The sequence below is a fragment of the Leucopleurus acutus genome, assembly GCF_964270905.1.
Source record: "Leucopleurus acutus genome assembly, chromosome: 11".
NCBI classification, from domain to species: domain Eukaryota; kingdom Metazoa; phylum Chordata; class Mammalia; order Artiodactyla; family Delphinidae; genus Leucopleurus; species Leucopleurus acutus.
Genome location: NC_139152.1, coordinates 96,828,708 through 96,842,082, shown reverse-complemented (window position 1 = coordinate 96,842,082; position 13,375 = coordinate 96,828,708). Strand labels below are relative to the sequence as shown.

General features: G+C 47.5%; 1 protein-coding gene across 1 annotated transcript in view; it reads right to left on the bottom strand.

Moving 5' to 3' along the window:
- The window catches only part of SREBF2 (sterol regulatory element binding transcription factor 2), a 56,275-nt gene that overhangs the window by 27,041 nt on the left and 15,859 nt on the right, over positions 1-13,375 (bottom strand). The window contains exons 2-7 of the mRNA XM_082851031.1: positions 6,623-7,060; positions 5,421-5,602; positions 4,593-4,739; positions 2,943-3,164; positions 1,822-1,936; positions 1,432-1,613 (exon numbers count right to left, since the gene is read on the bottom strand). Coding sequence (XP_082707157.1) covers positions 1,432-1,613; positions 1,822-1,936; positions 2,943-3,164; positions 4,593-4,739; positions 5,421-5,602; positions 6,623-7,060 — 1,286 coding nt within the window. The remainder of the gene's footprint in view (positions 1-1,431; positions 1,614-1,821; positions 1,937-2,942; positions 3,165-4,592; positions 4,740-5,420; positions 5,603-6,622; positions 7,061-13,375) is intronic.

Genomic DNA, 13,375 nt, shown 5'->3' with positions numbered 1-13,375 from the left:
TACTTTAGTATGAACCTATTTACAGAAGCTTGCTTATTCTTTTTTTTTTTTTTTAGCCGCACCACACAGCTAATAGGATCTTAGTGCCCCAACCAGGGATTGAACCTGGGCCTTCAGTGGTGAAAGTGTGGAGTCCTAACCACTGGACTGCCAGGGAATTCCCAGACGCTTGCCTATATCTAAAACCACAACATTGTTTTGTTTTCTCCCCAGTTTTATAGAGGGAGAACTGGAGGCAGAGGCCCTGCCTGCCCAGGGAGCCTAAGGAGGGAGGGAGACTGGAACCAGATCTCCGCTGACTCCCAGGGTGTACATCCCACACAACTTGTTTTCAGTATTTTTAAACCATTTGAAAATTTCTTCTGAGGATTCAGACACCTATCTAACTCAACGTATATGTCACGTGGCCTTTTGTTACCAAGCAGAATCACATTTATAAAATATTTCAAAAATAGAGCTTCCTTAATAAAATTAAGTACATGATACAATAAATGGTCTGATCAAAAACTTATGCTAGGGGCTTCCCTGGTGGCACAGTGGTTGGGAATCCGCCTGCCAGTGAAGGGGACCCAGGTTCGAGCCCTGGTCCGGGAAGATCCCACATGCCAAGGAGCAACTGGGCCCGTGCACCACAACTACTGAGAGCCTGCGCTCCAGAGCCTGTGCTCCGCAACAAAAGAAGCCACCGTGGTGGGGGGCCCGTGCACCGCGACGAGGAGTGGTCCCCGCTGGCCGCAACTAGAGAAGGCCCTCGCGTAGCAATGAAGACCCAACGCAGCCAAAAATAAACAAATAAAATAAATTAAAAAAAACTTACGCTAGAAGGGAACTCTGTGCTTTTGAGGCCAGAAACTGCCAATGTCAAAATACAGCACAAACCCCAGTGGTCTCCACAGGCTCCTGGGAAGATCATTAGGCTTGAGCCTCTTTTAACGAATTCCATTAAACAAGAATTGCCAGGGGCTTTCTTCCACAATTAAAGGCCCTTGGTAGGAATGTTATCTGTTAGACTGCAAACTGTAATCATTTCCCAAAGAGGACCCAGAGGCAGCATCATCCTAACCCAACTGATCAACCTCACAAAGTGGTCTTGCCAGGCTCATTATGGGCGAGGGAAGCGATGAGGCGCCTCCAGCAACTCCTGGCTCCGCACAACAGCCGCTGTGTGTTCCCATGCTGGATTTGGCCATTATTCCCCTCTGATGGGCCCTTTCAGCAAGGACCAGTAAAACCGGAGGTTGTATCCCCATACAGAGTCAGCTTTCTTTTTCTTTATTCTCCAGTACGTGGCTAACTTCACAGAATTCTCGTTCCTCTCCAGCCCAGGGCCTCTGAACACCTGACCTGGACCGCTGTCTGCAGCCTCCCCACTATTAACTTCGGGGAGATGGGAGAGATTCCAGGGGTCAGGGGATTTCAAAAGCTCATTACCTTTGCGTCATCCAATAGAGGGCTTCCTGGCTCAGAGTCGATGGAGTAGGGGGAGAAGCCTGCCTGGGACCCTGAGTCGGAGGCCGGAGGCGACATCAGAAGGACATTCTGATTAAAGTCATCGATCTTCAGGTCCACGTCATTGTCCACCAGGCTGCCTAGGTCAATGCCCTTCAAGAGCTCTGTAAAGAAAACCCTACCTGGCAAACGGTCCGTTTTATAGCACCCTACCTGGGCTGGAGCTGGGCTAGGTGAGGGATGCACAGCCCCTGCTCCTGCTTCACCCCTGAAGGCACCTTTTACACAACAGTGGACCCTGCCCGGTGCCCAGCACAGGACTTCTACTATAACCGGAGAGTCTGAAACCCTTTTCTCAATGAGCACACTTACTGTTCTTCTGATTTGCCAGTTTCAGCACCATGTTCTCCTGGCGCAGTTTATGATTGACCTGCTGCAAGTATTTGATGTAGTCAATGGCCTTCCTCAGAACGCCAGACTTGTGCATCTGGGAAGGAAGATGGGTGAAAAACACAGTGGCGTCAGACCAGCTTGCACAGTGAAGAGAGAAGAGGCCCAGAGCTCGGGCTCTGGAGTGGGAGGTGCTGAGTTCAGATGCTGACTCTCCCACTACTTAGCTGTGCAACCCAGGACAAGTTACTCAACATCTCTGAACCTCACTTTCCTCCTCCGTGAAATAGGGATAATGATAGTATATGAGTCATAGGCTTGCCATGAGGATTAAATGAGCTAATATGTGTAAAGAGTTTAGCCTCTGGCCTGGCACACAGTAACACTATATATCAGCTGTTACTCCTACTTCCTATGATAATCCTAGCATCAAAACAAACTTTAAGGAAAGCACATGACAAACAAAAAACCAGAGTACTGTTGGCTGGCTATCTTAAGTAAAGGTATATTAGTACCTTTCAGATTTGTAGGCTACGAGGAAAATTATATTTTCTTTCAAAATAGAGGTAAAGATAAACAGACAACAGGTAAAAAAAATCTCCTATGTGCCAAAGCCAAAAGATACATTCATTGAAACACCAGAAATTTATGAAAAACCAATTTCCTCTATTTGTTCTTTGTCAAAGATCCAATCTCCATTTTTCCTCCTCCCTAAAAGGTTAAAATATTGTTAGCCATCCCTGAATACAATTAAACATATGCCAAAAATGCCATCAGCTGCCTCAGATGTACACACGGTTGTGTATCTGGCCATCAGTGAGCAGTAGGTGTCTGCGACACGGTGGTGGTAGTGGAGGTGGTGGTGGCCACCACCACTGCAGAGCAGACTCAAAGGTCCAGGCAGGCCACGGCCTTACCAACACCCAACAGTTAATATTTTATAATCCTGGAATTTCAAAACACCAAGATGCTTTAGTAAGAGAGCACCTTTAACTATTCTTGCATTCACTCAGCCTGGGCCTGGGTCTTCCCTAAATTCCTGCAGCAAAGACAGATAGAGGGGAGATGATGGGGCATGAAATAACATTTTGCTTGGCACCTACCTTGGCATCTGTCCCCATGACCAGGTCCTTCAACTCAATGATTTTGTCATTGATGGAGGAGCGATACCGCTTCTCAATGATGTTGTGTGTCGTCCTCCTTTCTCCTTCCTTGGGGGGCTCGAGCTGCTTGACTCCCCCAGGTACCTGCTTAATGGGCACTTTCTCTTGTCCCATCATCACAGGCATTGTGGTCAGAATGGTCCCATTGCTGCCCACCAGGGTCTAGAACAGACACAAGGGCAGAATGACCACTTGGTTAGTCTGAGTAAAGCAACCTCGCAACAAAAACCCACTGGCCCTGGCCACGTGGCATCACCTGAAAACGCTGTGTAGCCTGACACCCTTCCTGGGTTAATTAAGTCCAGAAGCCTTAGGAGCCGTGGTACCTCAGGTACTGTGCCCCTTTCAGAGTCACTGTGGATTAGTCATGTGCCACAACAGCATTAATGTGGATACACACCAACCTTTGATGTAGGGATGCCAGAAACACGTCATGTGATTCCTGCTTTGCTGTCGACCCATTAGCCACCTCTGAGCTCGCATACAATGCACCAACCACAAAACTTTCTCCTGGTGTACGGCACGTATTTTCCTCTCACATGACGGTGAAGTTAACTTACTGCATTTCCTTATACGATTTGCCCATCAAAAAGCTCAAGGGCAGAAGTGAAAATCAGAGCCATTTTATTAAACAGACCAACTAGAGAGGCTTCCCCTTGTTTTCCCCTCAAATCTGCTTTGCCTGCTCTTTGTTTCTGTTTTCACTACTTTTAGTTTTATTTTCTTCAACAAATGGCCTCAATATCCAAATGGCCAATGAACACACAAAAAGCTTCTTAACTTGGTTAGTCATCAAGAAATAATTCACACATAGTAAAAAGCACACATTTTAAGTGTACAGCTTAATGGAATTGTGATGTATGCATACCATGTGTGGAACCAAGGTAACCCTGACCAAGACACAGACCATTTCTATCCCCTTAGAAAGTTCCCTCATGCCCCTTCCCCCAGAGCAGTAATCATGCTCTGACTTCCAGCACCATCTTCCTGAACTCTGTATAAATGGAATCATCAGCAGGAACTCTTTGTGATAAGCATCTTTTGCTCAGTGTACTATTGTTGAGGTTTAGCCACGTAGTTGTATGTATCAATAGTTCTTTTTGGATGGATAGTTGGGTTGTTTCTAGTTCTTGGCTTTTATGAGTAAGGCTTGCTTTTGAATTCTGATCACTTCTTCTCTCAGACTTTCTTGCCACAAGATGAGACAGTGGCCAAGACCCTACAACTGAAGTATGGGTGCCTTTCATGTCCCCCACCTTGGAGCCCCTCCCTTCCTGGGGGGCCTAGGGTCCTTCAGAAGCTAAACCTCCATCAGCAGGACCTAGGAGGCAGATGGTCCTGTGTGGAGCTGTTGCCCAGAAACTGGGGCTCCTCTGCTGTTCCTCTCTTGCCCCTTATAAACCCTAGTACTCCCACATAACACTCGGTGCTGGTACTTCTTAAGGGGAAAAAAAACCTAAAATGGGGTAATTTTGCAATCTGACACACTGCATAGAGCTGCCGCATCTATTCAGTATCTGGAGGCTTCGTTACCATCTCTGAGGCCTAAAACCCCCAAGAAGCGGGGGTGGGGTGGGGGGCAGCTCTTACCGGAACTTGAAGGGCAGCTGTCTGGATGGGGGTGGTGAGGGCAGTGAGGGCTGGGTTCTGGACTGCGGCCATCACAGGGCTGCCATCTGTCTTCAGTGTGGTCAAAACAAGGGAATCTGTCTTGATGATCTGAGGCTGTACCAGGACCTGGATGGAAAAGGAAGAAAAGGAAAAGGAAGGTAGCATTACTTTTCTATTTTGCATTACTTCTTCCTGCACAGACCCTCCAGAAAAGAATGAGAAAATAAAATTTTCATAAAACTGAGAATGTATCTTGATTACTGGGTTGCCGGGGAGAAGGCGTACAGCTAAAGAGGGTTCTGGGTTGGAAGGCTGAAAGGCTTTGAGGAGAGCAATGCCAGCGGCCTAGCAGGGGCAGAGCAAGCATGGCTCGGGTGGACAGTGGAAGGAAGAGAGACCTGATTGTGGACAAACTTAGGAATGTGAGGAAAAGGGCTGGGAAGCAAAAATGGTAAAACTGGATTGTTTTTTAAAGCTAACTTACTTCATTAGTTAGAAATACAGTCCACTATGATACACAGCTTAAGAACATTCTGGCACATTTCTTTTCAGTTTTATACCCATTACATGTGTAAATGAGTTAATACACCAGCATTTACTGAGTTTAGGTGGGTGCCAGTGTGCATCTGCAGACGTCTTCTCTGCCAGGTCTCACGGGTGTCTCGTAAGGTCCAGGTGCCCCTACCTGCCCTGCAAGCTACTCCCTCACACTCCGCTGGTCCTGCTTAGCATGTAGACCACATCTTCAACCACAGGCCAGCCAAGAGCCCCAACCAAGGCCTCCCTGAATTCTTGTCAGCCACCTACCGGGACCTGCTGCACCTGGGGCGCAGCAACTGTCTGCACCGTGGCCGGGGCGAGGGTCTGCAGCGTGCCATTGGCTGTCTGCGTCAGCACCCGCTGGGCCTGCACCGTCTGCACCTGCTGCTGGATGGTGACCGGCTGCACCTGGGAGGATGTCACTAGGCTTTGGACTTGAGGCTGAAGGACTTGGGAAAAGAGAAGAAAAAAAGTCACGTGGCCGAGGAATGCATTCTGTCACCGTAGCTGTGGCAATAACCGAGGCTGGAGTGCCTCCTAACGATCCCAACTCCCCACCTGTTGCTGAAGAAGATGTGCACAGCCATTTACAAGCTGGTCTAGATGACAAGAACATCCCATAAGGGCTGCATCAATTTCTGAGGGAACGAGTACAAATTATTTCATTACTCCGATGCTGGGGTGGAGGTGAGAGAAGCTAATCAGCAAGTGACTGCACCCAGCAAGGGAGTGAGCAGGTGTTGAGAGCCAACTCCCTGGGGCTTCATTTCCTCCCGTGAAGTGAATGGAAGGTGCACTTTGGGATGGTCTCAGCTTCTCGCTTTGTGGCCTCCCCCCAGCCCCTAAACCCTTGAAGCCCATTAAAGACCTGTCAGATTCTTTGAAATTAGTAAAGCAATACTAACCCCACCCAGGGGTCCCCACAGGGTCAGAGAGCAATCTGATGAAAAGGTGCTGGGACACAGCACAACACAGAAAGTCCCTCATTCACTCAGCACACACCGAGGGCCTACTGTGAGGCCCGCCAGTCGGAGACACGGCACCTATGTTAACAGGAGTACTCTTCTCTGCAGTGGACGCTCAGGAGATGTCTCCTGGATGAATGGTTCTCAACCTACAGGTGCTGAGATCTTCCTGGTACCTGGGTGAGTTTCAAGACTAATTTTATTCAAGCCCCCACCTCTAGTTACCAGGACATCCCTGTGGCTACTGTGCCCGCTGGAGTCTCTGACCACGCATCCTTGAAACAGGCACAGTAGACATTAAGGTATTTGAAGAGACCGAATGTGTTCCTGCACCACTATGCTTACGGCCAGCTACTGAAACCTCATTCAGACAGGGCCAAGTTGATAGGCTGTGTCATCCCCAGAGAGGGCAGAACTATTTACAGTCTACCTCGGAAGTGTCTGCAAACTGGCACAAAAACTTTTGAACCAACCAATCGCTATCACATCTGAGTTCTGAGTCACCTTGAAAGCTGGTAGCTGCGTTCTGGTATATCAAAGGCTGCTGGATGATCCTCGTCTGGGGAGCGGTGCTGAATGTCGGGGTGATCATTACTGTCTGCTGCTGCAGCTGAGCTGGAGGCTGGGGCTGGGGCTGGGGGCGGGGCTGAAGAACGGGAGTTGCCCTTGGCGGAGGGGGAACCGCGGTGGGGGGAGCCTTGACTTGTAGGGCTGGAGCCTGGGGGGAGGTAGCCGAAGGCGAGAAGGAAGGTAACGGGACCTGGCTGAAGGACCGCTGCACCGAGGGGTCCCCGGCTCCGGCTCCGGCTCCGCCACCGCTGCTGCCGCCATTGCTGCTGCCGCTGTTGCCACTTCCACCACCGCCAGGGAAGGAGCTGCACAGCTGCTCTGAGAACAAGTCAGGGAACTCTCCCACTTGATTGCTGACAAACTGCAGCATCTCTGTGAGCAAATGGAAAGGAGTAATTCTACTGCCAACCAAAATATGTATTAACTTTCAAATTTGCTTAAGAAACCGAGGCATGAAAATCCAATAGCTTTCCCAAGACACTGTAGAGATGGGTCGCCTCTCTCTCATGGGGGAGTGGGACAGGACTTCACTTGCTTGATGTCCTTCTCCCTCCTCACCACCTCCAGGCTTGTTCTACCCACTTTCCTCATTGTCTGTACCAGGCCTAAGAGGAGCTACCTCCGTGCTGGGTGAATGTTCCTCTTGGAGGGTACGGGCTGGTCGCATTTTACGGTTGGGGTATTGCTGTCCTGAGTCTTTGGAGCTCAGCAGCCTTGTACTGTGAGGCCACCTCCAGTCTCAGCACTGCTCCCCATGGCAGGGGAGTCCCCAGACCCCAACTCTCCTCACCACAGGCAGACTCTGGGCCTTCTCTCCAAGATGGGCATATCCCTGGGCACTGTTGGTACCCTCAGGAACACTCGGGGATGATAAAGTTGATGGCCTCCAAGTCATGGAACTTTAGAGGTGGAATGGATGGAAAGATCATACACGAAGTCCAGGACAGGGAAATAACTCGGCCAAGGTCACACAGCTCATCGGGGCACAGCAAGGATTAGAACCAGTTCTCTGCCTCCCAGCCTCGCCTTCTTCGACTGTACCCCAGTGCCTTCACTGTCAGAAGGTCAGGGCAGAACAGCCCAGGCCCTGGACCCCTCTGGCTGTGCCCCTTTCCTCTGGGCAAGGAGCCTGTGGAGCCAAGGGGATGTGTCCGCTGAAGACCATGCCGCCTTCTATTGACAGATCATGCTCTAAGTACCTGGGACCCCTAAATTCCCAGCCCAGAGGGCCTCTTCCCCTGCTTCATCCTCCCAATGGTTTACCCAAATCGAACTTAGTCCACAACTAACAACTCATCTCTCATGACTCCTTCCTCCCCATAGGGCTGCTCCCCATTAGGAGTCTGGGGCCTCAACTTTGACCCAGGTATGTTCAGATCTACAATTCTCTCCCCTGTCCACATTCTCTCCCCTTTCCGCTCCAACACATTCCCAAAAAGCTACTGCTTGTTCCTAAACTCCGGCACCCTCCTCTCAAAACCCTCAAGGCTGCAGGATGCTCTGATTTGGTCACCAAAAAGAAAAAACAAACAAAAATGAAAAACAAAGCCCCCAAACACTGTCTCCATTCATTCGTCAAACCTCCACCAGCAAGTCCCTCCCAGGTTTCTAGCAGTGTGTGTGTGTGTCTGTGTGTGTGTGTGTGTGTGAGGGGGAGGAATCTGGGCTATAAAGAGTCTTATGTTAGGCAAGCAGAAAGCTACCAGGGGTTTCTAGCACGACCTCCACACAGGATAACTGGAGCTTAGCAGTTCAGCATGTTCAGTGTTCAGTCAGTTCAACCTGCTGGCGAGACTGCATCTCACAAGATTCAATGACTACACGGTGGTGTTATTTACCAACACCTCGACACCCTGCTCTGTCCCCACTCAGCGGTCAGCTGTGGGAGGGAGAAATGGGCAGAATGCCACAGATACTGTAACCTGTACCAACGAATTCCAATTCCTTGTACATGATTAAACTAAGAAATACCCTCAAACTCAGCACAAAATTTAAACAAAACACAACTTGGTGCTGACACATTCCAAGCACAACACAATATTATAAAATGCTTTAAGAAATTAAGAGAAACCTAGTAATTCGTTGAGCTTTCCAGAACTCCCATAAAATCCTGACTCTGGGGAATCAACCCAGAGGACTACTTTGTGAGCCAAAAGAACATCACTCCCTGGCTGATTGTTCTAAGCCATGGAAAGCTAAGGAGGGCAAAAGAGGCCAGAGGGTAGATGGGCACAGGCTTTGGCACTAGGTGGGTCTCAAAGGGCCCATCTAATCAGCTGTGTGAACGTGGGCAAGTCACTTCTTTCTACACCCTCGTTTCCTTACAGGAGGCTGCCACAAGAAGACTCACTTGGCTTCTTTGTGGTGAGGATTAATAAGAAAATTGATGCACAGTGCTTGGTGGGGGCAGACCCTTACAAAGGTCCCTGTCAGTGGTGCTTCTGAAGCCCCACTAAACAGGCACTCGGCTCCACTTATCCTGTCGAGTGCTCTCTAGAACCTTTTGTTGGGGAGACATGGTCTGGCTGGTGAAGTAATGTACGGAGGTCACAAAGCTTAGTTCACAAAGCAGGTTAAGTGTGTGTAGGCAGATGGAATGCGACTGCTTAAATTAGAAAAAAAAATTCTTTTCGACCCACACATGAGGAGCTCCAGGGAGCTATCTCCAGCCAGGCAGACGGGCACGGGGCTGAGGGGCACAGAGGAGCCGTTAAGACTGAGCATTTGAAGGAAGAAATAACGAAGAGGTTCTTTGAGCCACTGCTGCAGCAGGCACGCTGGGCCTCCCGGGGACCCGTCTGGTCTGCGGTGACAGAGAAGGGGAGGCCCCGGTAAGTGGAACGAGGCCCACCCAGGCGCAGATCTGCTCAGTACCTGGGGGCTACACCTCGGGAGCTCCCCACATCTCCTGGCTCTTCCCTGTTCCCATCATTCAATCATTCGTGTGCTACGGACAGACAGGCTCTCGTGTCCGCAGAGAGCCATGAAACCTAGAGAAGGAGGCCTGGGAGAAGGCAGTTTTTTTTTTTTTTTTCCGGTACGCAGGCCTCTCACTGTTGTGGCCTCTCCCATTGCGGAGCACAGGCTCCGGACGCGCAGGCTCAGCGGCCATGGCTCACGGGCCCAGCTGCTCCACGGCATGTGGGATCTTCCTGGACCGGGGCACGAACCCGTGTCCCCTGCATTGGCAGGCAGACTCTCAACCACTGCGCCACCAGGGAAGCCCAAGGCAGTTTTTATGGAGGTTTGAAAATGAAGTTTGGCTAGACATGGAAGGCCAGACACGGGCCTCCTTGGAGCTGGGTCGCCCACCAGGGCCTGCAAACCCCAGCTCACCTTGAGGGGGGACTCCTGTCAGCCACCCTCCCCCACCAAGCCACATTCCTGTGTTTAGCTGCTTCATAAACTAAGATCTAAGTTGCTTGATAAAGTAGGCTGGGCCCCAAGAAACTATATCTGGGTTTTGATCACGTAACCAAAATTAGAGGCTCCGGCTGTCACCTGTGCCTGACAGTCTCAGGCTTCATCCAAGGAGACCCCAAGTTCACTTGTACTTTACAGAGCTCGCAACCTAGAGGTAACATAAGCCACTGTGTCTGGCTCAGTCTAGTGGCATCTACCTCAGAATGAGGTAATTCGAAATCTGGTCAGATTAATTCTGGTCAAGAATAAAGAATCGGAAGCCCCAAATGGGGTAACGTTGTCTCCAAACTGCAGTCAGTCAAAAATTCTTTCAATGGGTATTTGTTACCTAGCCCTGTTAGGTGCCAGAAGAACTACTTTTACAGAAGTCATTTATTCTTATATTTTGAATTTATTATGGATCTTGTGCTAGACAATGTTTTAAAATAATTTTCTTTTTTAAATCATAAAAGTAACTTTCGCTACCAAAAAATGTAGAAAAAAGTTAAATGAAAAAATAAAAAATAAAAATCATCCAGCAGGGCTTTCCTGGTGGTTCAGTGGTTGAAAATCTGCCTGCCAATGCAGGGGACACGGGTTCGAGCCCTGGTCTGGGAAGATCCCACCTGCTATGGAGCAACTGAGCCTGTGAGCCACAACTACTGAGCCCGTATGCCACAACTACTGAAGACCACGCGCCTAGAGCCCGTGCTCCCAACAACAGAAGCCACCGCAATGAGAAGCCCACGCACCGCAAAGAAGAGTAGCCCCCGCTCCCCGCAACTAGATAAAGTCCTCGTGCAGCAACAAAGACCCAACACAGCCAAAAAAAAAAAAAAATCATCCAGCAATTCCACCACCCTGAGACATCTACCGCCAATGTTTTGATGTGTATCCTTCCAGACTTCTTCCTATACAAGGCTTGCTTGCAAACACAAGTGTGCACATGTGTGGGATGGTTTTACAAAAATGGGATCACGCTGAAGATGCTATTTTGTCCCTGCTCCCTTTGGGAACAATACATTGTATTGTATTATATTAATGCACCAGACTTTAACCACTTAGTGATGATGGATGAGTGCTTTCATCTTTTCAGCATTATTAACAACACTGACAAAAATCTTTGAACAAGCATCTTTTCCCATTTATCTGATTATTTTCTTAGGATAAATTTCTAGAAATTAAATGGCTGGGTCAAATGACAGGTATATATACTTTGGAAAGGTTACAACAATCTATACGCTTGCCAGTGTTTCCCCGCATTTAATGGGCTGGCCAAAAAGTTCAAGTTTTTCTGTAACGTCTTATGGAAAAACTCGAACGAACTTCTTGGCCAACCCAATATTTCTGTCCATTTGATAGTTGGAAAAAACAACATCTAATTGTTCTAATTTACATGAATGCGTATTAAATGAGGTCAAACATCACCCCCCCATTTTACTGGCCATTTGTATTCCTTCTTTGTAAATTGCCTGCTCTTGACCTCTGTTCATTTTTCTACTGGGCTGTTTGTCTCTTTTTAGTGATTTTAAAAACTTTCATATATTATGGATATTTGCTCGTTCTTATATATTTGCAAATATTTGCCCCACTTTGTTGGGTTTTTGTTGTTGTTTTGTTTTTTTGCTCAGGAAAGAGAATGGCATACTCACTGAGAGCTACCCTGGCCTAGCGCTGTAACCTGGGGCAAGTTTTACCTCTCAGAGCCACAGTTTTCTCACCTATAAAATGTGGCTAACGATTATATCTAACTCGTCATGTTGTTGAGAGATAATTCACATAGAATCTACAGCACAGTGCCTGGCACTTACTATCAGCTAGTACATGTTATACACAGTGGTTTCTGACAGTTAGTTTTGCTTTGACTTTTTTTTGGAAAATTCAGATTTGTTCCAATGCATTGGATATATTAGGGAATAATTTGGGCATAACATAAATTTCGTGTTTACTTATGCATGAAAGAAACACTAAAAAATGCAAAAAACCATACCCAGCTGAAATGAGCCACACAGGAAAACAAAAAACGCACACATTTCAAACATCCACCAGCTGTCAGATCACCTGCGTGCGTTATGAGCTGTAACCCTCCACATCTGGGGTCAGAAATTTCCATCCGACTTCAGAAAGCCTTCCTTCCATCACTTCACAATAACTTGTGAGCTATAACCTTCCAACGCCTACTTCCACAAGCAAACCTCAGGTCTTTTTTAAGGTAGAGTGCTACATTTATTGTGGTAGTTATACATTTCTTAGTCACTTAACATCTGTAAAACTGTGCTGTTTAGGGGGTCTTATCTTATTTTTTATTTATTTTTACCGTTTAATTTTAATTTTTTTATTGGGCTATAGTTGATTTACAATGTGAGTTTCAGATGTACAACACAGTGATTCAAAATCTTTATAGATTATACTCTATTTAAAGTTATTATAAAATATTGGCTATAGTCCATGTGCTGTACAATAAATATATCCTTGTAGTTTATTTATTTTATACATGGTAGTTTGTACCTCCCTATCTTTTTTTAGAATGCCTACTTATTTTTTCTCTCTCTTTTCTGGTCACCTATGAAGTTTTTGAGTGTTATGACCCTAACCCCACTTTCCCCATAAGCCCTGTGGTTTTTACTGTGTAATTTTGCATAGTGCGGTAATTTTTAGGAATGTGTATGTTCCATTACAGCAGAACAATTTCAATCCTGTGCAGTAAAATTACATGGTTTCTGTTCCTCCTCCCAAAGATCGTAAGGATATTGACCTAAACTTTCTTCAGTTACTTTTGTTCATTTCATCTTTCACATTAGGTCTGCCCAACAAACCTAAGAACACAGAAGCATGGTGTGTGATGTGTGTAAGGCTGTTGGGAGTGAGATGGACCACAACCAGTGGGGGAGAGGGAGGTAAACACAAAATCTAATATCCAGCAAGAATCCTTCTTGAGCAACAAGTATCCTGCTTTCAAGCTGACGATCCTGTCTCCCCTCCTAGGATGATTTTTTTCTAATAATTAAAGAATCTTAAAATTTAAAAAAATGAAGTAAAATGTAGACCCATATCAAGCCTGAGGGTCAATGGTAAGATAACTCTTCGTTTTCCCACCATCTTGCTGTTTGTGATCACCACTGCTTTCCCAGGACGTAAAACATCAATTATCCCCATTCAAGTCACCCAGAGGGGCAGGTAAGGAGCTGGGCTGTCAACCACACCCTTCAACCCAGAAGCCCTGAAATGCAAGCAATAACAGAAGGAACAGGGGGACAGTTACAGCAGGCAAACTGCTGCCTTAAA